Genomic DNA, 25028 nt, shown 5'->3' with positions numbered 1-25028 from the left:
CCAAAACTGTTTTGTTTTGTTTTTTAATCAGTAAAGGCTAAACCAAATATTTGAAAAGTAAAGATGGTGAAGGGATGGCATTCATAACTGCTGTTAGGAATATAAATTGGTACAACTATGGAGAGCAATTTGAAAGTAGCTATCAAAATGTCCTAAAAATGTATATAATTTTTGTCTTTGTCCAGGCTACTGTAATAAAATACTGTAAACTAGGAGGCTTATAAACAACAGAGATTTATTTCTTACAGTTCTAGAGTCTGGAAAGTCCAAGATCAAGGCACTTGGCAGATTTAGTGTCTGGTGATGCTTGCTTCCTGGTTCATAGTCTTTTTTTTATAAGGGCATTAATCTCATTCATGAGGGCTCTGCTCTCATGACCTAAGCACCTCCAAAAGTCCCGTCCCCAAATATTAGGTTTAAGTGTAAGAATTGGGGTGGGTGGATATAGGAGGATAACACACATAACATTCAATTTGTAGCATCATTTGACTCAAATGTAAAGATGTGAGAAAGGCTTTATATGAGTGTTTGTTTACAACATTGCTTAAGATGATGAAAAATTAGAAATAGCCTTGAAAGTCCAGCAATAGGTAATTGCTTGAATAAAATTTGGTCCATCTACATCATGGAGTATTGTGTTTGAGTATTAAATAACTAGGATGTCATGGATGAACATTTACTGACAACGTTAAGATTTTCATGACGTGAACAAAATTAACAGATAATTTATTTAGTTAAAAGCCATACATACGTATCCATGGTGATGTGAATGTATGGGCAAAGAACATGGTATGAGAAGACTATACTGAATGCAGTGGTAATCTGAAAATGTTGGGACTTTTTTTTTTTTAATAAGGAAAAGGAATAGTCGTTTTGCATTTTTCTCCTTTTACTATTCTTACCTGAAAAGTACCACCATTTATGTATCTTTACAAAAAAATAAGCCCATTAAGATCATAATTGTTATAATTTGTGCCATGTATTACATGTGCATATTACATGTTTTATGAACTTCAAGGTTGTAAGCTGTGTGCAGTATGTTTGGGCAGTTTCAGGGATTAGGGCTTGACCCTGAGGTAAGAGCTAGGTAGGAACATTAAGTATTTACAAGTTCTATATATTATTTGTTTACCCTTGACATTTTTTAAGAAGAAAATAAAGCTAAGAAATAGGTATGTCTTTTAACTTCTTTGTTTCCCTTATTATTTGGGATATTCTAACCAAAGGGAAATTTACTTTTGTTGAAGGTTTGTAACACAGGCTTTGACAACACAATATTTGATGGAATATTTTGAGAGATCCACTGCCTTCCTATTTTGTATTCTTTCGGAAGGCCCAAGTAGAACTACGTGGTGGAAATTAAAACGAAGTAGATTTCAGCTCCATGTAAAGAAGACACTTCTTACGAATCAAGTTATCCATTAGTAGAACAGGCCAGAAGGTACAGGCTATGATATGAGCAGCACACAGACACAGACTCACAGTAATAGTAAGAATTTACCTTTCCTCAGCCCCTGTGTTCATGAATGTGATGTGCTTGACCCTATCTTCCACTAGTTATTAATGCTTTAATTTTTGGTATGCTAATAATTACCTGGAATATATAAAGTGTTTGATACAACTCCCTATTATCTTTCTCTACTGTTTGCTTTATTTTTAGCATGCCATTGAATTAAAACTGGATTCCACCAATTCTACAATACTACTAGAGTGTTTTTATTTCCTAAAGCATTAGGTGGGCAGTGGCTTTGAAAGGATAGTCATAGCATCATTGTTTGTGGTAGTAAAAGCATATGTCTCTATAATGGAATACAATATTTTTTTAAAAGGCAGATTTATATCTGCTGATAAAGAATGATGGTTAAGATTAAGTGGGTGTATGGGATATTGTGTGTAAGACTTTTTGTATATAGTGTATTGCATTCTGTTTTAAAAAACAAATATTGATCACCTCTAGAAGAATATGCAGGAATGTGTGTGTATAGGTAGATTGTCTCTGAATATGCAAAACACTAATAAAGTGGTTACCTCAGGGAGGTCAGTGGTGGAAAGGATATTTTATTGTGTACTTATATGTTTAAATTTTGTTTAACCTTGCATACATATTAACTTCCAAATTATTTAAATAAAAAATGTTTTACAGGAAATCTCAAACAAACAACTATTTGTTACAGTGGTAGTTAGGGCTCAAAAAAATTGAGAGACATTGGAATAGGTTGCTTTAGGAGGGAGGTAGTTGATTTTCTCTTTGAAAAATTATAAGGAGAGCATAAAGAGGCATCTGCTAATTCAGCTTTTCTAACCTTTGAGTTCTTTCTAATTCTAAATGAATGTCTCATACTGTGATATTGTACTAAGTTTATAGCCTGTGCCACCTTTTTCGTCCCTCTAATGGTTTAAAGTTATCTCTAATATTAAATGCATATTAATTATAATTTATCAGAACAATTCTGTGTACAACTAAATTTCAGTTGCTAGTCCTTGAGCATCTGCTAAACATAACAAGTAGTAAAGGAAGGCTAAATGTAAACATGAAAAAAATTGATGATTACTGTCACAAATTGATAGCTGTTATATAAGCCATATCTTGATCCATAGAATGCCCACATCTTGTAAGGTAAGCAGTACATTAGAAACTTACAACTAAAAGCTCAGGAATAATGTTACAGTATTTTGGACGTACTATGGCAGGGCTAAATGTTTTAGAGGCTTTTGGGGAAGGTTCCGTTTTTGTGAAAGACTTGGATTTGGAAGGGAATACTCTTAAAAGAATGTCATAAGATTTATGAGATTTTAAATGAAATATTTCTTTAACATGGAAATCAGATTTGGTAGAAGTAAAAATTTGAATTTGTTTTCTTTCAGAAATCGAGCTATAGCAGATTATCTTCGTTCAAATGGCTATGAAGAGGCATATTCAGTTTTTAAAAAGGAAGCTGAATTAGATATGGTATGTTTGACCTTACAATTATTCATATAGTATTTAATAGGTGGATTTTTACTCAAGTATTAGAGGTTAACAGTCACCTCAGCTGTTCATAAATCTTTTGTTATTGTGGTTTACTTTGGTACTAGGTTTTCACCCCCCCTTTTTGGTATAATCAGATATTTATTAACATTTGGGCTTAGATGAATGGTCTGTATGGTTTGAACTATTGTAGGTGAGCCATTTTTCAAAAGGTTCTCATTTTTTTCTCTAGAATGAAGAATTAGATAAGAAATATGCTGGTCTTTTGGAAAAAAAGTGGACATCCGTCATTAGATTACAAAAGAAGGTATCTGTATCTTCTTTCTTTAAAGTCACTTGTATTCGGAGTGTTAACTCTATAAACTTTCTGAAAATATTAACATCAATTATTCTGCATTAATTAATAATTATATTTAATCTTGAAAGGTAAATGAAAATACATTTTTATGCATTAAAAAACTTTGACCTAGAGAGGTCATTGCTGATACATGCTAAATCATGCATCCCAGGTATTGGCTCCATGTAATCTACACAACCCTGACTTCAGGGAATTGATACCAAAAAGAACTCATTTGTGCACTTAGAAGGGAAGAAAGCATGTAGCCAACATGATGTTGGGGAAAGAACACTAAAGTGTGCTCTTAGACAAGTCATTTTCATCTCTGAGCTTTTATTTTTTTATTTATTTGTGGGGTTTTTTTAATGTTTATTGTTGAGAAAGAAGAGGGAGTGAGCAGGGGAGGGGTAAAGAGAGGAGACAGGATTTGAAGCTTTCAGCACAGAGCCTAATGTGGGGATTGAACTCATGAACTGTGAGAACATGACCTGAGCTGGAGTTGGACACCCTGCTGAGCTTTTATTTTTATCTGTAAAGTGAAGGCAGCAAATAATATTCTGGTCCTAAAATTTATACCCTTAGTAGGTGAAGTTAGAATAAATAAATACCATTTTTATAACATGAGTTAATCCAGAAAAAGCTCTTAGAAAAGTAGCCAACACATAGATGCATGTTAGGTTTTATAAAGGTGCACTGTCCTTCCTTTAATTGGTAGATATATATAAATTGAAAAATATTTTTTTTCAGTTAAATATTTGACACAATTGGAGTGAATTTTTCTCAAGTTTCAGTTGTATCACACTACTAAAATTTTGGTGGTATATCATATAGATCATTTTCAGTTAAAATTGATGAATGCTTTGTAAATTACCAAAATTTTTTCAAGAATCCTGCAAACTGATATTATCTTCTTTTTATCAGAATCTATCTGTATATAACTATGTGTTCCTTCTTAAGGTTATGGAACTAGAATCAAAACTAAATGAAGCAAAAGAAGAATTTACGTCGGGTGGACCGCTTGGTCAGAAACGAGACCCAAAAGAATGGATTCCCCGTCCACCAGAAAAATACGCATTGAGTGGTCATAGGAGTCCAGTCACTCGAGTAATTTTCCATCCTGTGTTCAGTGTTATGGTCTCTGCTTCAGAGGATGCTACAATTAAGGTAACTTTTTCAAAATTAAAGATGTACAATAGGATAATTGTTAAAAGCAGATTAACATTAATTGGGTAAAAGAAATAAAATGATCCTGAAGATGAAGACCTGTATAGGACAGGAAAGACAGGAAGGACTCTTCAAAACTGTGATTGGTTCTAAGCCTTAGACAGAATTAGAATAAAATTTCATTATAGCTCCTGAGAGGCAAGCTGCCAACTAAGTTCACTGATGAATTTGAGAAAATTGGGTGTCACTAGTTTAGTGTTGCATAAGTCACCTAGTATGTGAGTAATAATTTTTGTTCTTGGAGAATGAAGATATACATGTGCCTTGCTTTTAAGCAGAGATGATAGATGAAAATACAAGGTTACAAAATTAGTTCTTCAGAGGGTGAATATATTGTGCAAAAGAATTCACTTATTTAAATTGGACTCTCCTTGTGTTTTATCTATCTATCTATCTATCTATCTATTTATTTATTTAATTTGAGAGAGAGAGCACGAATGGAGGAGGGGCAGAGAGAGGAGGACAGAGGATCCAAAGCGGGCTCCACACTCAAAACAGTGAGCTCCGATGCAAGGCTTGAACTCACAAACCATGAGATCATGACCTACGCCAAAGTTGGACACTTGACTGACTGAAACACCCAGGCACCCCTCTTCTTGATGTATTTTAAATACTGGCTTTGTTCTCTTCAGGGTTGTGGGAATATGGGAGGTTTTCACTTTGTAAGTTACATATTTCTCTCATTTTTCTATTTTTTTTTACAGGAAGTGTACACATTTCAGTGTTTTTTTTTTTCTTTTTTAATCCAGTGTTGGTACTAATTTTTTTTAATGTTTTTTATTTATTTTTGAGAGAGAGGGAGGGTCAGAGAGTAAGGGAGACAGAGAAGCCCAAGTAGACTACACAGTGTCAGCACAGAGCCCAATGCAGGGCTCAAACTCATGAGCGGTGAGATCATTACCTGAGCTAAAATCAAGACTTGGCCACTTAACAACTGAGTCACACAAGTGCTCCTAATGTTTTATCTTTTTGTCCAGAAAAAGGTTGTTTTTATAATTTCCTTTGATTCAGACGTAGTGCAGTGACAGTTGTATAAACTATCTGCAGAAAGCTAAGTAAAATATAGTTGAAAGGTTTGGGTAAATTAATTTATTCATTCATTTAATTTTATTTGTTTATTTTGGAGAGAGAGAGAGCATTGAAGCGGGATAGAGGGAGAGAGAAGTCCAAGCAGGTCCTGTGCTGTCAGTGCAGAGTCTGACACGGGGCTCATTCCCCAGATGGTGAGATCACAACCTGAGCCAAAATCAAGAGTCAGACGCTCGACTGACTGAGTCACTCAGGGGCCTGTAGATTTCTCTGTTTTAAGGCTTATTTCAGATTAAGTTCTAGATTTTAAGAAGTTTCATTTATAGAGGTATAACTAAGAAAACATGAGTATCAGGTTTTGTGTTGTTGTTTTTTTTTAACGAGTATCAGTTTGTTAAGACTAGACATATGTCACTTAGCAGCAGCCCAGCATAAAATACAGGAATGACTTAAACGTGACTATATTTAATTTGTTCTTCAAATTAAACATTGTTTTATGTTTTCCTTATGTGATTGCTTTAGTTTCTAAATCAGTGGCTTCCTTCCATCCTGTGGGTTGGTGATCCATGCAGTGGACGGCAGAGTAACTGGAAAAGAGTCTTAAAATCACATGTATATGGTGTAGGCTGAAAATACTTAATACAGTAACCTATTGCTATTTTTCCAATATAAGTAGACATGAATGTAAATTACTGATTTCATGATAGTCTTGTGTACTATAAAACTATACTGCTGTCATGGGGCGTAAGGGTGAATTTTGTAGCAGTGGTATAAAAGTATAAACAAAATTGTTAACGTGCCATCTTAAAATACATCTATGGAGGGGCGCCTGGGTGGCTCAGTCGGTTGAGTGTCCGACTTCAGCTCAGGTCATGATCTCTTGGTCTGTGAGTTCGAGCCCCACGTCCGGCTCTGTGTTGACAGCTCAGAGCCTAGAGCCTGCTTCGGATTCTGTGTCTCCCTCTCTCTCTGCCCCTCCCCCACTCATGCTCTCTCTCTTTAAAAAATAAGTAAACATTAAAAATATATATATATATTGAATGAACCTGTTACAAATTGGGGTGCCTGGCTGGCTCAGGCTCTGTATAATGTGTGACTCTTGATCTCAGGGTCCTGAGTTCAAGCCCCATGTCAAGTATGGAGCCTACTTAAAAAAATAAAATTTACAAATGGAAGTTTTAAGGTGCTTTTTTTTTTTTTTTTAATGTTTGGTTTTGAGAGAGAGAGAGAGGGATCATGCAAATGCATGGGGGAAGGGCAGAGGGAGAGGGAGAGAGAATCTTAAACGGGTTCCACACCCAGTGTAGAGCCCGACTAGGGGCTTGATCTCAGGACCATGAGATCATGACCTAAGCCGAAATCGAGAGTCAGACGCTCAACCAACTGAGCCACCCAGACACCCCAACAAAAATCTTTTATTAGGGGTGCCTGGGTGGCTCAGTCGGTTGGGTGTCTGACTTTGGCTCAGGTCATGATCTTGTGGTCCATGAGTTCAAGCCCCACGTCGGGCTCTGTGCTGACAGCTCAGAGCCTGGAGCCTGCTTCTGCTTCTGTGTCTCTCTCTCTCTCTCTGTCCCTAACCCACTCGCATTCTATCTCTGTCTCTCTCAAAAATAAATTAACATTAAAAAAAAAAATCTTATATTAAGTCCCTTGTACATTTGGTAAACACAACAGGTTTGGTGTGGGCTTTTTTTTGGGGGTTTTTTTCTTGTTGTTTGTTTTTGTTTTTGTTTCAGAGTAATTCATTTACATCACCAACCTTTAAACTTTAGGGAAAATGAAGGATAGGTATTTGGAATAATTCATAATAGTATTTTTAATTTCATCATTTAAATTTCTGAAAGGTCATTTATTTATTTATTTTAATTTCATTTTTAAGTAATCTCCACACCCAACATGGGGTCCAATCCCGAGATTGAGAGTTGCACATTCAGCTGACTGGACCTACCTAGGCACCCCTAAAAAGTTGATACTTTTTTTTTTTAAGTTTATATTTTTTGACCCAAAATTCTTTTTCACCAGATTTTCGCTTACAGAATGTTTTCTGTGATAATGAAAATTTTTAGCCAGCAACAGGAATTCCTTTAAAAAAGGTGTTTGCCCCAAAAGTGGGGGTGCAGTGTCTGGCTGGCTCATTAGGCAGAGCCTGCGACTCTGGATCTTGGGGTTGTGCGTTTGAGCCCCACATTGGTGTAGAGATTACTTAAAAATAAAATCTTAAGGGGCGCCTGGGTGGCTCAGTCGGTTAAGCGTTTGACTTCAGCTCAGGTCATGATCTCACAGTTTGTGAGTTTGAGCACCGCATCAGGCTCTGTGCTAACAGCTCAGAGCCTGGAGCCTGCTTCAGATTCTGTGTCTCCCTCTCTCTCTGCCCCTCCCCTGCTCATGCTCTGTTTCTCTCTGTCTCAAAAATAAATAAACATTAAAAAAAAAAATTTTTTTTTAATCTTAAAAAAAAAAAAGATGTTTGTCAAGTTTTTAATTGTATGGAAAAATCCTCATGGTGAGAAGCAAAGGGAAAATGGGATAATGAAATACAACACCGTCATTATGCTTAAAAATAATGTAGAAAGAATGGAAAAACCATGCCTTGGGTAGGATAATGGATATTTTTTATTGCCTTTATGTAAGTACATTATAAATGGTTTATCATGAGCATTTATTTTATGATCATACAAAAGGTAAATATCAAGTAAAGGAAAAATAACATTAATTCTTACTAATTCTTGATATTTACAAACTATAACTAAAATGCCTTGTTTGCTCACCATTTATGAAGAGACCCAGTTCATTTTATGGATATATTTATTTTAGAGAAAATGCTCTAGTGTTATTTGACAAATGCATGGAAGGAAAGTTAACTGATCCCACCTTACTTATTTTTAGCATGTCAGGTATTCACTGAATTCTTAGTGTCAAAATTAAACTAAATGGGACAAAAATCTTACAAAAAAAATTATTGACCAGTATAGTATCATTCATGAACACATATGCAAAATCCTTAACAAATTATAAGTTAAATCCAGCAATTTATTTTTTTTTTAATTCTTTTTTTAACGTTTATTTATTTTTGAGACAGAGAGAGACAGAGCATGAACAGGGGAGGGGCAGAGAGAGAGGGAGACACAGAATCGGAAGCAGGCTCCAGGCTCTCTGAGCCATCAGCCCAGAGCCCGACGCGGGGCTCAAACCCACAGACCTCGAGATCGTGACCTGAGCTGAAGTCGGACGCTTAACTGACTGAGCCACCCAGGCGCCCCATAAATCCAGCAATTTTTTTTTTTTTTTTTTTTTTTAGTGTTTATTTTTGAGACAGAGAAAGACAGAGCATGAACGGGGGAGGGTCAGAGAGAGAGGGAGACACAGAATCTGAAACAGGCTCCAGGCTCTGAGCTGTCAGCACAGAGCCCGATGCGGGGCTTGAACTCACGAACCGTGAGATCATGACCTGAGCCAAAGTCAGACGCTTAACCCACTGAGCCACCCAGGCGCCCCAAATCCAGCAATTTATAAAAAGGTTAATTAATATGACCCAAGTAGGGTTTATCCCAGAGTGCAGGAATGGTGGAAAACTGAATGCTCCCTCCCCCTATTGGGAACCAAGGCCAGGGTGTTCAGTGTCAAACACACTTATATTCATGTTTGTACAAGAGTGCCTTGCCAGCGCAGTAAGGAAGAAAAATAAAAAGCATACAGATTGGGAAGGAAGAAATGAAACTGTTTATTTGTAGACAACATGATCTTCTATGTAGAAAACCCAAAGAATCTACAAAAAAGCTACTTAGAACTATGGCTGAATTTAACAGAATCACTGGATGCAGGGTTAATATTCAAGTGGTAATTGTATATCTGTAAAGTAGCAATGAATAATTTGAAAATTAAAAATTGAAAATGTCACAGTCGCATCAAAAAAGCCCCAAAATACTTAAGGATGAATGTAACAAAATATGTGCAAAATTAGAAATCATTTCTGTGTAGAAGTACTTGAATATATGGTCAAAAACTCTGTTTATATTAAGAAGAGTATGTACATTTTTCTGTAAAAGAAATGGGTTTTAGAAGATGGTTTTTCTGGGGCGCCTGGGTGGCGCAGTCGGTTAAGCGTCCGACTTCAGCCAGGTCACGATCTCGCGGTCCGTGAGTTCGAGCCCCGCGTCAGGCTCTGGGCTGATGGCTCGGAGCCTGGAGCCTGTTTCCGATTCTGTGTCTCCCTCTCTCTCTACCCCTCCCCCGTTCATGCTCTGTCTCTCTCTGTCCTAAAAATAAATAAACATTGAAAAAAAAAAATTAAAAAAAAAAAAAGAAGAAGATGGTTTTTCTTAGGTGAGGTTTTTGTATTCTTTTTTACTTTATTATATTACGTGTGTGTCATAAGTTCCTTATAATTGCAAATCTTGTATCTGCTTGGCCATTCCCCTAATGTTGGATAGATTGTTTCCAAGTCTTCAAAATGCATTTTCTAAGTTTCTTTAAATTGGTTGGTATATATCCTACTACTGATAAATTTGAACCTATAATAGGTTTAATGATAAATATAGGAAGAATGGAATCAATCATTTGATTTTAGAGCATGTAATTGGTGTTGGGTAAAGATTGACTACATTTGGCCACCAGAATGAAAGTTTAGTATGTTCTTGAGGTCTGTTTCTAATACTTATTCTTGATAGCTCATTATTTCCATTATCTTAGAAAAAACTAACTTTAAAAGATGTGGCAGTGGCTTCCCATTTTTGCTTCAAAATGACATAATGCATTTGTTAATTTACTTATCCATTGGCAGTAACATCTTGTGAAGTCTTTCCTTTGCCTCTTAGATGTCTGAGTTCTGCTGTGTATTAGAATTGAGCAATCTTGGGGCACCTAGGTGGCTCAGTCAAGTAAGCGTCCAGCGTCAGCTCAGGTCATGATCTTGCTGTTGGAGTTTGAGCCCCATGTTGGGCTCTGTCCTGACCCCTCCCTCACTTGCACTGTCTCTCTCAAAAATAAATACACATTTAAAAAAAAAAAAAGAATTGAACACTTTTTATTGTCCCCGAATATTCTACATATAGATGCCTCTCATAACCACCCCCCAGAACTTAAGTCCTTAAATTTATTTGTTTACATGTCTGTTGTCTCCTGTCAGACTGGGAATGGACTTTGTCTTTTGGCTTTATATACCTACCTGCTAGTATTATTAGGTATATGATAGGTGATGTACTAGAAGTGTGTTTTAGTAATTACAACTTCAGTTTCTCTATAGAGAAAAGACCAATTTACACTTGAAGATTGCTATTTCTAAGATAGTTACTCTTTGTCACTTGCTCATACTGGCCTGCTGAGTGCTAATGTGAAACAAGAAAGAAGGGATGGGTTGATGTTAACTAACTTTCTGATTATTTGACAGGTGTGGGATTATGAGACTGGAGATTTTGAGCGAACCCTTAAGGGGCATACAGACTCTGTACAGGATATTTCGTTTGACCACAGTGGCAAGCTTCTGGCTTCCTGTTCTGCAGATATGACCATTAAACTATGGGATTTTCAGGGCTTTGAATGCATCAGAACCATGCACGGTAAGGGGTAGAGGATAATATTTTGATAGTGATTTGTAATGTGACATTCCAGAGAAAAGAATATTGTTTTCTAATAGTGTGCGGGTTCCCTACATTCGATTCTTAATTGTATCAGTGGAAGAGCATATGATGTGTAGCCCGTGGATAAACCACAGTAGTTGAGAGTTGTTTCAATTATAAGGTTTTAAGTATCTCTTAGTGGTTTATATAAAATACTTAATTCGCTTTCAGGAATATTTTTGGATAAGAAAAACTGCTGGGACATCTGTCTTCAAGAAAAAAAGAAAAATGAAGTTATTGGGGAATTTTTTGTTTTGCTTTTCATTTTCTCACCTGGGAAACAAGTTCATAGAAAGTAGATACAGTAAAAGCTGGAACCTAGCATTTCTTGCTCACTTTATAATGTTGTACATACACTGTAGAATGTGAGCTTGCTTTCCTGGTTCTTGTCATAGAGACTATTCTCTGAGGCACTTGGGCTTTGTGGGAAGAACATGGGCTTTAGAATCAGATATCTGGGTTCAGATCCCTACTTGTTTACTTGTGGCATTGGGAAATTTCAGCTTCTTTCATATGCAAGGTAGAGGTAATAATACCTGTCATAGGATTGTTGTGAGGATAAAATGAGATCATATACATAAATCATCTTGGTTTAGTATCTGGCACATAAGGGGTGCTCACTAAATAAGGATTTTTGTTGTTTCGTTGACCATGATAAAATTTGAACGTTTGGATTTTGTATAAGGAATACATTCTGTGTTGGTAATAAAAGTTTTTGTTTTTTGTTTTTTTTAATAGATAATTCAGTGATGTAAGCTATGTGTTTACATAGAAAGTGTAATTTGAAGGGTGTGTTTCCCCCCATATTAAATGGGGAAGCTTACCAGTTAAAGGAATTCTGTTGAATCCTTTCATAAAAACTAGTGTTTATGTTTCTTTAAGTAGCCTGTGTCTTGTTGCTCTGACTTAATGAAGAAGGAAAGTAGGAGATAGAGGCCTCCTGTTACGGAATGAGTAAGTCAAGGGAATAAAAGGCACAGTATGAGGAATATAGTTAAAGACACTGTAATAATGTATAGTGACAGATGGCAGCTACGCTTGTGATGAACATAGCATAATGTATAAACTTCTCAACTGAAACTAATGTAACATTATGTGTCAACTATACTCAAAAACAATCTTTTTTTTAAGAAGAGTTCTTGGGGTGCCTGAGTGGCTCAGTCAGTTAAACATCTGACTTTGGCTCAGGTCATGATCTCATACTTTGTGAGTTTAAGCCCCGCGTGGAGCTTTGTGCTGACAGCTCAGAGCCTGGAGCCTGCTTCACATTCTGTGTCTCCCTCCCTCTCTGCTCATCCCCTGCTAGCACTCTGTCTCTCTCAAAAATAAATAAACATTTAAAAAAAAAAAAAAAAAGAAGAGTTCTTTCTAACCATTGTATATGTTCCTTAAAATAATGATATTTATGAGGATTCTCTAGGGCTTTTTCCACAAAGGATAACTAATTAGGAATAATGCATATAGAATAATGCATTTCTTTTTTACCCCCATTAACATCAACAACAAAATTTTTCAAACACTATTTTTTGGGGAAATGTTTACCTATTTTGAGGGAGAAGAGAGAGTGAGTGGAAGAGGGGCAGAGAGAGAGGGAGAGAGGAGCCCATCGTAAGGCTCAATCCCACGAACCATGAGATCATGACCTGAGCCAAAATCAAGAGTCAAACACTTAACCGACTAGGCCACCCAGATGCCTTGGACCACTATTTTAAATAAAGGAACCAAATGTGGGGCACCTGGGTGGCTTAGTTGCTTCAGCGTCCGCCTTTGGCTCAGGTCATGATCTCACAGTCTGGGAGTTTGAGCCCTGCATCAGGCTCTGTGCTGACAGCTCAGAGCGTGGAGCCTGCTTCGGATTTTGTGTCTCCCTCTCTCTCTGCCCCTCCCCTGCTCATGCTCTCTTTCTGTCTCAAAAATAAATAAAAACATTGTTAAAAAATTTAAATATGAAACCAAATCTCCATTTTTCTTATTCTTCTGTTTAGCTTTGTAAATCTTATCTCCAGTTTATATCTTAGGATATCAACCATGGAAATTTTTGTGTTTTTCTACTGTTCATATATAAACATTCAACATATTAATACATCCAAATGCTAATGACACTGATGTTAAAACAGTTTTGTGGTCCTAAATTGAGCTAGCTGCTGTTCATTGTGGATTATTTTATTAAGTTGCTAATTCCTAAACTTTTTTGTGTGTAAATCCAAAGTTTCTTATCAAATTTATTAAAATCCATTGTATTTAAAGTTGCTGTGGTATTTGAAATCCCATGGTGAAATCTCATGGTAAACTGAGATTTAATTATGCTATAGATCACTTAATACATTGCTGTGTTATGTTTTAGGCCATGACCACAATGTCTCTTCAGTAGCCATCATGCCCAATGGAGATCATATAGTGTCTGCCTCAAGGGATAAAACTATAAAAATGTGGGAGGTGCAAACTGGGTAAGTAGGTTTGGTTGAAATGGTGTCAGCTAAAGAGATATTAAACAACCAAACGAAATGTGTTCTGAACCAGTTATTTTGACTTTAACCCAAAATAATTATGGTGCTCGTTGTGTTGTATACTGTAAAATGAGGTTTGAATCTCTAAATGTTTCCCAAAAAGGAATAGAGAAATTATTAACAAAAAAAAAAAAAAATTTCGTGTCCTCGAGAGCCATTTTCTATGCAATGGCTTATTATCTCTGTGGTCTTCTTTTAGGTGATTTCTCTATGGGTTGAAATAAAATGTAAATAACATTTGTGCAGGTAGGCCCCTGTTAGGCTTAATTTGGTTGTGCTTAGAATCACACATGATTGTTATAATAAAATCTTAACCTACTACTAAGTAGTTTTACCCAGATTAGTAGAGTATGCCTTTGTCTCAACAAAGCTATAAATATTTTTGTTAGGTTTATTGTGTGTGTTTAGTTTTAGAAGATTTTATTTCTCTCTATATTTTACCTTCTAGAATGTGTTGATTGGTTAGCTCCTTAATGATACTTCCATCAGCTTATTTTGACTGATGTTTGATTTTCCGACCTGTCCCCATCTTTCATTAACCATGAATGTACATTTATTGTGCTGACTCACATATGATTACCCTAACATGGTGCCGTCCTCTTTATTCCAGTACGTACGTAGCTAGTTTTATATTGCTCCTGGGAAGTATCCCAGTGATTGCCATTCATGATGTAGATTATTATTTATTTTGACAGCTACTGTGTGAAGACATTCACAGGACACAGAGAATGGGTACGTATGGTGCGGCCAAATCAGGATGGCACTCTGATAGCCAGCTGTTCAAATGATCAGACCGTGCGTGTATGGGTCGTAGCAACAAAGGAATGCAAGGCTGAGCTTCGAGAACATGAGCATGTGGTAGAATGTATTTCCTGGGCTCCAGAAAGCTCATATTCTTCCATCTCTGAAGCAACAGGATCTGAGGTATGTGATTTATATATCATTTCATGATTTGATTGCTGGTATCAGAATCTTAGATAACTTCTGATTCTCAGTTTCAGGGCAGTTAATGCATTGAAAAATCTGTATCCCAGACTTCTGAATCTTGAAACTCTTTACTCTTTTGAACTTGCAGAAATGTTTATATTTTTTAACTAGTGATTATTATTGCTGTCAGCTGACCCGTGATTTGGGCTGGGGATGGTGGACCCGCCTGAAGAGTAAAAGTGGTCATTAAATTTATAAGAAATGCCATTGTTGTAAGAGTATATAGCAACTGGTGCAAAATAAAACTTACGGGAGAAGTTAAAAGTTATCTTTTAGAAGAATAGCCTTCTTTAATGAGCGTAATTATTTATAAATTTATGGTGGAATGCAGTTCAGTATTTAAGTATTTATTTTAAACAGAATATTTCATATGAAGGCCTCTTGATACTCTTGGTCACTAGAAGCACTAGCTGAATCTGTCTGGAGTTTTATTTATTTGTGTGTTTTAAGTTTTTATTTGAATCACCCATCCTCCACCCATCTCCCCTCTGGTAACCATCAGTTTGTTCTCTGTAGTTAAGAATCTGTTTCTTGGTTTGTTGCTCTCTTTTTTCCCCTCCTTTGCTCATTTAAATTCCACATGCAAGTGAAATCTTACGGTATTTGTTTTTCTCTGACTTATTTCACTTAGTATTATACTCTCTAGCTCCATCCATGTCATTGCAAATGGCAAGATTTCATTCTTTTTTGTGGATGAATAATATTCCATTGTGTGTGTGTGTATGTATATATATCTTCTTTATCCATTCATCAGTTGATGTACACTTGGGTTGCTTCCATATCTTGGCTATTATAAACAATGCTGCTGTAAGGGTGCATGTATGTCCCTTTGAATTAGTGGAATTTTTTTTCTTTCTTTTTTCTTTCTTTCTTTTCTTTTCTTTCTTTCTTTCCTTTCTTTCTTCCTTTCTTTTCCTTTTCTTTTTCTTTTCTTTTCTTTTCTTTTCTTTTCTTTTCTCTTTTCTTTTCTCTTTTCTTTCTATTCTTTGGGTAAATACCCAGTAGTACAATTTACAATTACTGGATCATAAGTCGTTCTATTTTATACTTTTTGAGGAACTTCCATACTGTTTTCCAGAGTGGCTGCACCAGTTTGCATTCCCACCAATAGTGCAAGAGGGTTCCCCTTTCTCTATGCCCTCGCCAACACCTGTTGTTTCTTGTGTCTTTTATTTTAGCCATTCTGACAGGTGTGAGGGGATACCTCATTGTAGTTTTGATTTGCATTTCCCTAATGATAGTGATGGTGAGCATCTTTTCATACGTGTGTTGGCCAACTGTATGTCTTCTTTGGAGAAGTGTCTGTTCATGTCACCTCATTTTTTAACTGGATTTGTTTTTTGGGGTGTTGAGTTATGGAAGTTCTTTATATTTTGGGGGTACTAACTCTGTATCAGATATGTCATTTTGCAGATACCTTCTCCCATTCGGTAGGTTGCCTTTTTGTTTTATTGTTTCCTTTGCTGTGCAGGAGCTTTTTATTTTGATATATAGTCCCAGTAATTTATTTTTGCTTTTGTTTCTTTTTCTTTGCCTCAGGGGACCTATTTAGAAAAAAGGTGATACAGCCAGTGTCAGAGAAATTACTGCCTATGTTTTCTTCTAGGATTTTTATGATTTCAGATCTCATATTTAGGTCTTTAATCCATTTTGAATTTATTTTTGTGTGTGGTGTAAGAAAGTGGCCCAGTTTCATTCTTTTGCATGCTGCTGTCCAGTTTTCCCAACACCATTTGTTGAAGAGACTATATTTCCCTTTGGGTATTCTTTCCAGCTTTGTCAGAGATTCATTGACCATATAATTGTGGGTTTGTTTCTGGATTTTCTATTCTTTTCCATTGATCTGTATGTCTATTTTTGTGCCAGTACCATAGTGTTTTGCTTACTACAACTTTGTGATAAAACTTGAAGTCTGGAATTGTGATGCCTCCCCAGCTTTGTTGTTCTTTTTCGGGATTGCTTTGGCTGTTTGGGGTCTTTTTAGACATTTTAACAATATGTGCTCAGTCTGTGAACATGGAATATCATTCCATTTCTTTGTGTTGTCTTCAATTTCTTTCACCACTGTTTTCTGGTTTTCAGAGTACGGATCTTTCACCTCTTTGGTTAGGTTTATTCCTAGGTATCTTATTATTTTTTGGTGCCATTGTAAATGGGATTGTTTTCTTAATTTGTCTTTCTGCTGCTTCATTATTGGCTTTTAGAAATACAACAGATTTCTGTACTTTTTTTTTTTTTTTTGGTGTCCTACAACTTTACTGAATTTGCTTATCAGTTCTAGAAATTTTTTGGTGGAGTCTTTTGGGCTTTCTACTCAGGAGTTTTATATTTCATCATGGTTCTTAATTTTTACTTTTCATGATTTCAATTTTTATGATTAATAACTTAATAAATTACAGACTATTGTTTCTTTGAATAAATTATATGAGCCAAAATTGACCATGTTCCTTTTTTATAGAGACAGTCCTATCGTGGATATTTTAATTATATTTTAATAAATGAATGAAAAGAATCTTCTTCCCCTACCCCCACCCTTCACCCCCCAAAATTATTTTTCTGAAATGAAACTTCTGTAGTAATCTCTTAAATTTTGGTTGGCTGTTTGGTTGCATTTTCAAATTCTTTTTACTGCCCTCTGGTGGTGGTTACTTACCATGTCATAAAGTTGATTCTGGCTTGGATGTTATATAAAGACTGAATTAGTTTTCAATTTTTTTCTTGATTCCAAAAGTCTTGAGCAATAAATTTATCATCTGTTAGTATCATAAAAACTGAGTCTTAACCTAAATGGAGATTTTCTATTTTCATATTATCTGGGTCCTTCCTGTGTAGCCTACATATGTCAAAAAAGACTTGTGTATTTCGATAGAGGAAAATAAAATGAGTAAGTCCTGGAGATCTAATTGTACAGCTTGGTGACTATAGTTAACAATACTGTGTTGTATATATGTGAAATTTGCTAAAAGGGTAGCTCTAAAGCGGGGGATGGTTATACGAGGCAATGGATATGTTAACTAACCTGATTATGATGATCATTTTACCATCTATATGTATCTCAGTATCAAATTGTGTATAGTAAACATACACAATATTTATTTGTCTCCCAAAATTGCATTTCTGTAAAATTGAAAATATAGATCATTGTTAGAAGTCATCTAAAGTCTTCACTTAACTTCTTACATGGGAAACTTAATTTTTGTATGTTTTCTATAGACTAAAAAAAGTGGCAAGCCTGGGCCATTCTTACTGTCTGGATCCAGAGACAAGACTATTAAGATGTGGGACGTCAGTACTGGCATGTGCCTTATGACCCTAGTAAGTTTGCATAATATTAACTGCTTCTTTTGAAGCTTACTATGTTTATATTTTGGGGGGTTAGATGCCTTGTGATATCTTACTAAATAATCTGAATTAGTCCAGGCTTTAAAATAACTTCTTTATAAAGATAATTTTTCTTAAACTTTTGTAATTCCATTGTTAACAGTGAAATGAAAGTTATTCCTGTAGGGATGCTTGGATGGCTCACGAGGTTAAGCTTCCAACTTTGGCTCAGGTCATGATCTCACATTTCATGAGTTTGAGTCCCGCATCAGGCTCTCTGCTTCGGATCCTCGGTCCCTCTCTCTGCTCCTTCCCCACTTGCACTCTTTCTTTCAAAAATAAACACTTAAAGAGATAAAAGAAAATTACTCCTGTAGAATGTCATGTTATAAAAAGGATCTACAAAGCCATTAATGCTAGGAGGGAGATCCTAGCTCACTTTATCTTTAAAAATTCTATATCTCCTATGGGGAAAAATAGTATTATTACAGACCCATTCATTTTTTAAAGTGTTTGATTCTGTATTTCACTGTATTTAATTTTAATATGAATCCTATTGACATATTTGTTCATATGGTCTTCTTTATTTGTTTTATTTTACCATTGTGACGTTAATGTTGTTACCTAGCTTTACGGCTTAGAAATGTTTATTTCATTTCAGGAGTGCCAGAATTTAATATTAGGATATATAAATGATAGTACAAGATTGTGGGCATTTTTATTTGCCTAAGGGAGCAATAAGGGGATCTGTGGGCATTAACAATTTTTGTTAATTAACAATTTTTGTAATTTGGCATCCGTTTGGTTTAGAGACGTTTTAGGTACTAACCATACCTTGAAGTGATGGTCTCTGTAAGATATGGTAGACACTTTGGAAGTATCATCAAGAATTGATTAGAAAATTAAACTCTCCTCTAACAGTATTCTGAGCTGAGTTCAGATACACTGTATCACTATTTAAAAAGGTGATCTGCAGAGCTACCTGGCTGGCTCAGTAGGTAGAGCATGCGGCTCTTGACCTCAGGATTATGTGTTTGGGACCCACATTGGGTGTAGAGATTGCTTAAAAATAAAATCTTAGGGCACCTGGGTGGCTTGGTCTGACTTTGAGTGTCTGACTTTGGCCCAGGTCATGATCTCACAATTTGTGAATTTGAGCCCTGCATCAGGTTCTCTGCTGTCAGCACAGAACCCATTTCGGATCCTCTGTCTCCCTCTCTCTCTGACTCTCTTTCAAAAATGAATATTTAAAATAAAATAAAATCTTAAAGAAAAGGGAAGCATGTGCTCTCCTCCCCTGTAAGAACAGAGGTCACCTTAATTTCTCCCGAGGTTTCTGGCTCCTGTTTTTCACCTGAAGGATAGTACTTTTTACTGCTTTATTTTGGTGTAGCCATGGAAATGTGATTTTGTATTTTACTTTTAAAATACATTTTGTATTGGGGCGCCTGGGTGGCTCAGTCAGTTAACCATCCAACTTTGACTCAGGTCACGATCTCTCAGTTCATGAGTTTGAGCCCTGCATCAGGCTTTGTGCTGACAGCTCAGAGCCTGCTTCTGATTCTGTACCTCTCTCTCTCTCTCTGTCTCTCTGTCCCTCCCCTGCTGACACTGTCTCTCTCTCTCTCCCTCAAAAATAAATAAACATTAAAAAAAATTGTTTTAAATTTTTTTTTTTTTCAACGTTTATTTATTTTTGGGACAGAGAGAGACAGAGCATGAACGGGGGAGGGGCAGAGAGAGGGAGACACAGAATCGGAAACAGGCTCCAGGCTCTGAGCCATCAGCCCAGAGCCTGACGCGGGGCTCGAACTCCAGGACCGCGAGATCGTGACCTGGCTGAAGTCGGACGCTTAACCGACTGCGCCACCCAGGCGCCCCAAAAAAAATTGTTTTAAATAGATTTTGTACTTAACTTTTGTTGAGACTTCTGCCTCTCGTCATTGGTGACTTTTATAGGTCACTACAGTAGAACAAGGTATTTTATTTATTTATTTAAGTTTATTTTGAGAGAAAGTGGGTGCAGGGCAAGGGCACAGAGAGAGTGGAAGAATCCCAAGCAGAGCCTGATGTGGGGCTGGATCCCACGAACTGTGAGCTCATGACCTGGGCTGAAACCAAGAGTTGGATGCTTACCCGACTGAGCCATCCAGGCACCCTGGTCAAAGAATATGTTATGTTGGTCATCTGTCTTTTTTTGTTTTTCTTTCTTCTTTCTTTTTATTTATTTTTTTTAAACTCCCCTTGGGTTCTTTTATAAAAGCAGTATGGTTATTTACATTATAGAAAAATTAGAAATATACAGAAAAGCTAAAAGAAGAAAATAAAAATCACCCATATACAGCTCTGTCATACCTAATAAAACCTACCAAGTTTGTTTAAGTTTATTTACTTATTTTGAGAGAGAGAGCAACAGGGTAGGGGCAGAGAGAGAAGGAGACAAAGGATCTGAAGCGGACTCTGTGCTGACAGTAGAGAGCCCAATGCAGGGCTCAAACTCACCAACCGTGAGATCATGACCTGGGCAATGTCAGAAACTTAACTAACTGAACCATCCAGGTGCCCCTCTTTTCTTTTTTTTTTTTAATTAATTTTTTTTATGTTTGAGAGGGAGACGGAGTACAGGCAGGGGAGGGGCAGAGAGAGAGGGAGACACAGAATCTGAAGCAGGCTCCAGGCTCTGAGCCATCAGCATAGAGCCTGGTGTGGGGCTCAAACTCAGAGTGCGAAATCATGACCTGAGCTGTGAAGTTGGCCACTTAACTGACTGAGCCACCCAGATGCCCCCCCCAACCCCCCACCTGCTTTTTTTTTTTTTTAATGTTTATTTATTTTTGAAAGAGAGAGAATCCAAAGCAGGCTCCAGGCTCTGAGCTGTCAGCACAGAGCCCAACGTGGAACTCAAACTCATGAACCATGAGATCATGACCTGAGCCGAAATCAGACACGTAAACCATTGACTGAATCACCTAGGCGCTCCTACCAAGTTTTCTTTTTTTAGTCTAGGGTTGTCCAGTAGAACTCTCTGTGATGATGTTCTGTATCTGTACTATCCATCATTATAGCTACTAGCCACATGCAGCTGTTGAGCTCTTGAAATGTGGCTAATGAGACTGAGGACTCAATTGCTGATAGTATTAATATTTTAGTTTATATTTTAAAAACTACATGTGACTAAATGGCTACCCTGTTGGACTGTTCAGCACCAAGCCATTGTCTTAAATTTCTATGTAGAGGAATATGGTGGATATATATTTGGCTCCAAATATTTTAACATCTATCTCCTAAGAATAAAGGTGTTCTATATAACCACAATAAAATGATTATACTCAAGAAACAACATTGGGGTGCCTGACTGACGCAGTCGGTAGAGCACGTGACTCTTGATCTTGGGGTCATGAGTTTGAGAGCCACATTGGGCGTAGACATTAAAAACATGATTAAAAAAGAGAAAAGAAACTTACCATTAATACTACATATTCACATTTTCTCTAGTTATCCACTAGTGCCCTTTATAACTGTATTGTAGCCACCACCCAGGAGCCAGTCAAGCATCACACATAATATTTAGTGGTCATGCCTTATTAGTTTCCAGTTTCCTTTAATCTAGAAAAATTCCCTACACGTTTTTGGGGGGATGTGGGGTTCTTTTTTGGCATTGATGTTTTGGGTACATGTAGCTTCACTGCTTTGAGTAATGACTGAACTATTTTCTTAGATGCCGTTTAAATATTTTATCCCTTTATTAAGTTGAACACCTTTTGTTTTTAAGGTGGGTCATGATAACTGGGTACGTGGAGTTCTGTTCCATTCTGGGGGGAAGTTTATTTTGAGTTGTGCTGATGACAAGACCCTCCGTGTGTGGGATTACAAGAACAAGCGATGCATGAAGACCCTCAATGCGCATGAACACTTTGTTACCTCCTTGGGTATGTACGAGTAAGGAGATTTCTTAACAAGTAGATTTTGGAGTGCGAGACACAAACAGTTTTATGTAATCATGAGGAATTTTCCAGGTAAGAAATGACCTGTGCTTTCAGGACAGACTAGAGAAGACAGTTTAAAAACTTTGTGGATTCCTACCATTTGTTTTAAATTCTCCTTTCCTTAACTCTCTCTTTCCATCATCAGCCTTATAATAAAAAAAATTACTTTCTCCATTGCACAACATTGGTTTTGGAAACTAGGATTGTGAAGAGGATGCTTACTAACCACTCTGATGGGTAATTTTCTTCCCCTACTAGTTTGTAAGTTTCTCAAAGGAAATCTTACTCAGCCTTTTTCCCTCCGGCAGGTTTATACTCTCATGTACTGGGGACTCACTGAATTAAGTCTAATAAACAGCCTCAGTGTCATCTAGACCTAAATCTAGAATATAAGATAGTGAATACATTAAAAATATAATACACCCAGGGTATGATGGATCTAATGATAAAAATAAAGCCTCAGTAGAATAGGGCAAATGCCTACCTCATAGGATTGTTAAAAGAATTAAACATGAATATAATGCATTAGTACTAAGCCTGGAACATAGTAAGTTAAGTAAGTAGATACATTAGAGCTACCCTTGTTGTTAGATTCGAGTGAAACATTCAGCCTTAGTTGGGATGGGGGTAATGGGCGTAGGTATTTTTATTGAAGTGTTAATATAGGATTTAATCATTAAGTCTCAGCTTCGCTAACCCAGGGGTGTATGTGTGGGTGTGTATAGAAAAAAATGAGCATTCCTGGCACGTGGACTTGCTTATTTTGTGGCTTGTTAAAAATTTTATCTCGGTTTAAAATAAGCCTTTTCTTTTTCTTTCAGATTTCCATAAGACGGCACCATATGTGGTTACTGGCAGTGTAGATCAAACAGTAAAGGTGTGGGAGTGCCGTTGATTGAGTCTCATTTGGCCCCTCCTCCCATTTTTCCTCTGGATGCACTCTGATGATACCATGGTTACCCCATTGAGCTCTGTTTAAATAAATATTGTCCTTTCATGTAAATTATTCTGGATGTAGATTGAGCTTATTAAATGTTACACACAAAGTATTCATGCATGGTGAATCCAAATTGTATACTGTAAATTTACATACGTTGTCTAGAAGTACCATAGGGTTTAAAAACCTGGGCTGGCATTGGTCACACCAGGCCTAAGAAGGCAGAAGTTGAATAAATTGAACTAGGGCACTAAACTGAATAGTTGACAGTGTCATTTTATGTTGGATTATTAATTCCTGTTTTTCTTTCTGCTATCTGTTGGTGCCTGACTTGATGGCCTCATTTGGGGAAAAGTGGTGATTATTAGGGCTTTTTCTGAAATGTGTATCTATGTAACATCACTTAAGTGTGCTTAATAAATCTTCTTTAAGGATGTTAGATGATAAGGCTACAATTCAAAATCTTCTGAACCATCTATGTAATTAATGGGGATTACACATTGGAATTTTTGTCATGACACATTTGCCAAATCAATAGGACACATTTGTTTTGGCAGCCTATCAGGCAGAGGCTAGTGGTATATTTATGTACGGAAATGACTGTAAATCTCAAATAAGAAAAATCTCAGCAGCTAATAGCAAATCATTTCTTTCATTTGGGTCCTAATGCTTTGTAAACAGGTTGAAAAACACTGTAATTCTCTAAGCTTCTATTTTTCACACTAGACACACTTGTAGTTGTCTTCTCCATACTGTTAGACTGTGCAGTGACGTGACTCCCAAGTAGAATTTAATCTTCCCGTTGAGTGTGTCATGGTACAAATCACTATTTGTTTTCGATGTTCTTTAGGGATGTGCAATGTGCATTACATAATGACAAATATGGAAAAGGTTATGTTTGCCCATCTGAAGGGAGTGGGAGAAATACAGCAGTTTGTTCTTCAACACAAATCTGATACTGATTTGAACTGTATTTAACTTAACAAGTTGAAAACAAGACAGGGTTTAATGGAGCATGCATAAAAATGTACTGTGTTTTCACCTTTTGTTTATATATAAATGTTATATGGGCCTATCTGTAAGTGGATAAGTCTGTATATGTATATCACACACATACAACCTCCATATCCTTGGGTCCTGGGCTTTCGAAGAAGTGCTAAAATGTACAAGTAGAATAAATTTTGCCGTGGAGTACCATGCTTTAGAACAAACCCTTTTTGATCCTAATGCTTCTGAAAACTAGGTCTGACTCTGTGGGAATTGTTCCCAGCTAAAAGGAAAAGCACCCCCCGCCCCATTTGGCTGTTCAGCATTTTATGCATCCTTGATATATTGTATATGGTGATCCAAAGTTACTACAAGTAGGCTTAAGAGAATTTTTATCTATGACTTTGGAAACAATATTTCATTGCAGATTATTAAATAATTCTATTGCTTAGCTAACCAACAGCTTTTTTTTAAGGTCATTTGAAAAGTTAACAGAACAGTGAAATAACAAAGACAGTTTAACAAAGAAACTTACTCTGAATTGCATTTTATTCATTTGCATAATATGTGATTTTTAAAATGTCCCTTTTTAGTATTTAATGGAAATTTGGTTCTTGAAAAAGACAAAGGGTTAGAGTTAATGTCCTGTAGATACGCACACAGAGACTAGGCCTTACGTTTACTAGAAGCAGCTTTACGTCTAACTTGTGTCTTTTTGTTTGTTTGCTTTGTTTTTAATAATTCCTGAGAGACGTCTCTGGAAGGAAAAGTGTTTTGAGAACTAATGGCTACTTTTGAAGACAAAAATTACAACTTAAGCTAATTCCTTACATACAGTAGAATAACTTTCAGGACAATATTGCCTCACAACCCTGCTCACATTGAGAAGTCTTTTTTGTTTGTTTGTTTCTTTTTAGCTGTTCTGACTGGATTTTTCTACAAATGCTATGGAAGATATCTTTGTTCTCGTTTGCTGCTATTTCCTGTCCTATTTTAAGAAATATAAATACATAGAAATGGTGCATCTTAACATTTGTTTGTACATGTATAAATGTCTTGTATTTTAATTCATTTTTAGCATGTAGCAACACGAATTGTTTAAGGGTAAGCCACAACATCTAGAAATC

At 36.4% G+C, this 25028-nt stretch overlaps 1 protein-coding gene across 3 annotated transcripts in view; it reads left to right on the top strand.

Annotated features, from left to right (window-relative positions):
• PAFAH1B1 (platelet activating factor acetylhydrolase 1b regulatory subunit 1) overlaps window positions 1-23026 on the top strand; it is a 72552-nt gene extending 49526 nt beyond the window's left edge. For 2 of the 3 annotated variants that reach the window (XM_047831728.1, XM_047831729.1), the window contains 9 exons: window positions 2866-2950; window positions 3201-3275; window positions 4263-4469; window positions 10948-11116; window positions 13521-13623; window positions 14379-14607; window positions 17884-17985; window positions 21764-21920; window positions 22799-23026. In XM_047831728.1, coding sequence (XP_047687684.1) covers window positions 2866-2950; window positions 3201-3275; window positions 4263-4469; window positions 10948-11116; window positions 13521-13623; window positions 14379-14607; window positions 17884-17985; window positions 21764-21920; window positions 22799-22872 — 1201 coding nt within the window. In that variant the 3' untranslated portion in view covers window positions 22873-23026. Of the gene's footprint in view, window positions 1-1247; window positions 1490-2865; window positions 2951-3200; window positions 3276-4262; window positions 4470-10947; window positions 11117-13520; window positions 13624-14378; window positions 14608-17883; window positions 17986-21763; window positions 21921-22798 lie in introns of all 3 variants that reach the window. The other variant, XM_047831730.1, reaches the window with a different exon arrangement.
• Window positions 23027-25028: the final 2002 nt, after the last annotated feature.

This window comes from Prionailurus viverrinus, chromosome E1, assembly GCF_022837055.1.
Source record: "Prionailurus viverrinus isolate Anna chromosome E1, UM_Priviv_1.0, whole genome shotgun sequence".
NCBI lineage: Eukaryota > Metazoa > Chordata > Mammalia > Carnivora > Felidae > Prionailurus > Prionailurus viverrinus.
This window is presented reverse-complemented; position numbering and strand designations above follow the sequence as displayed.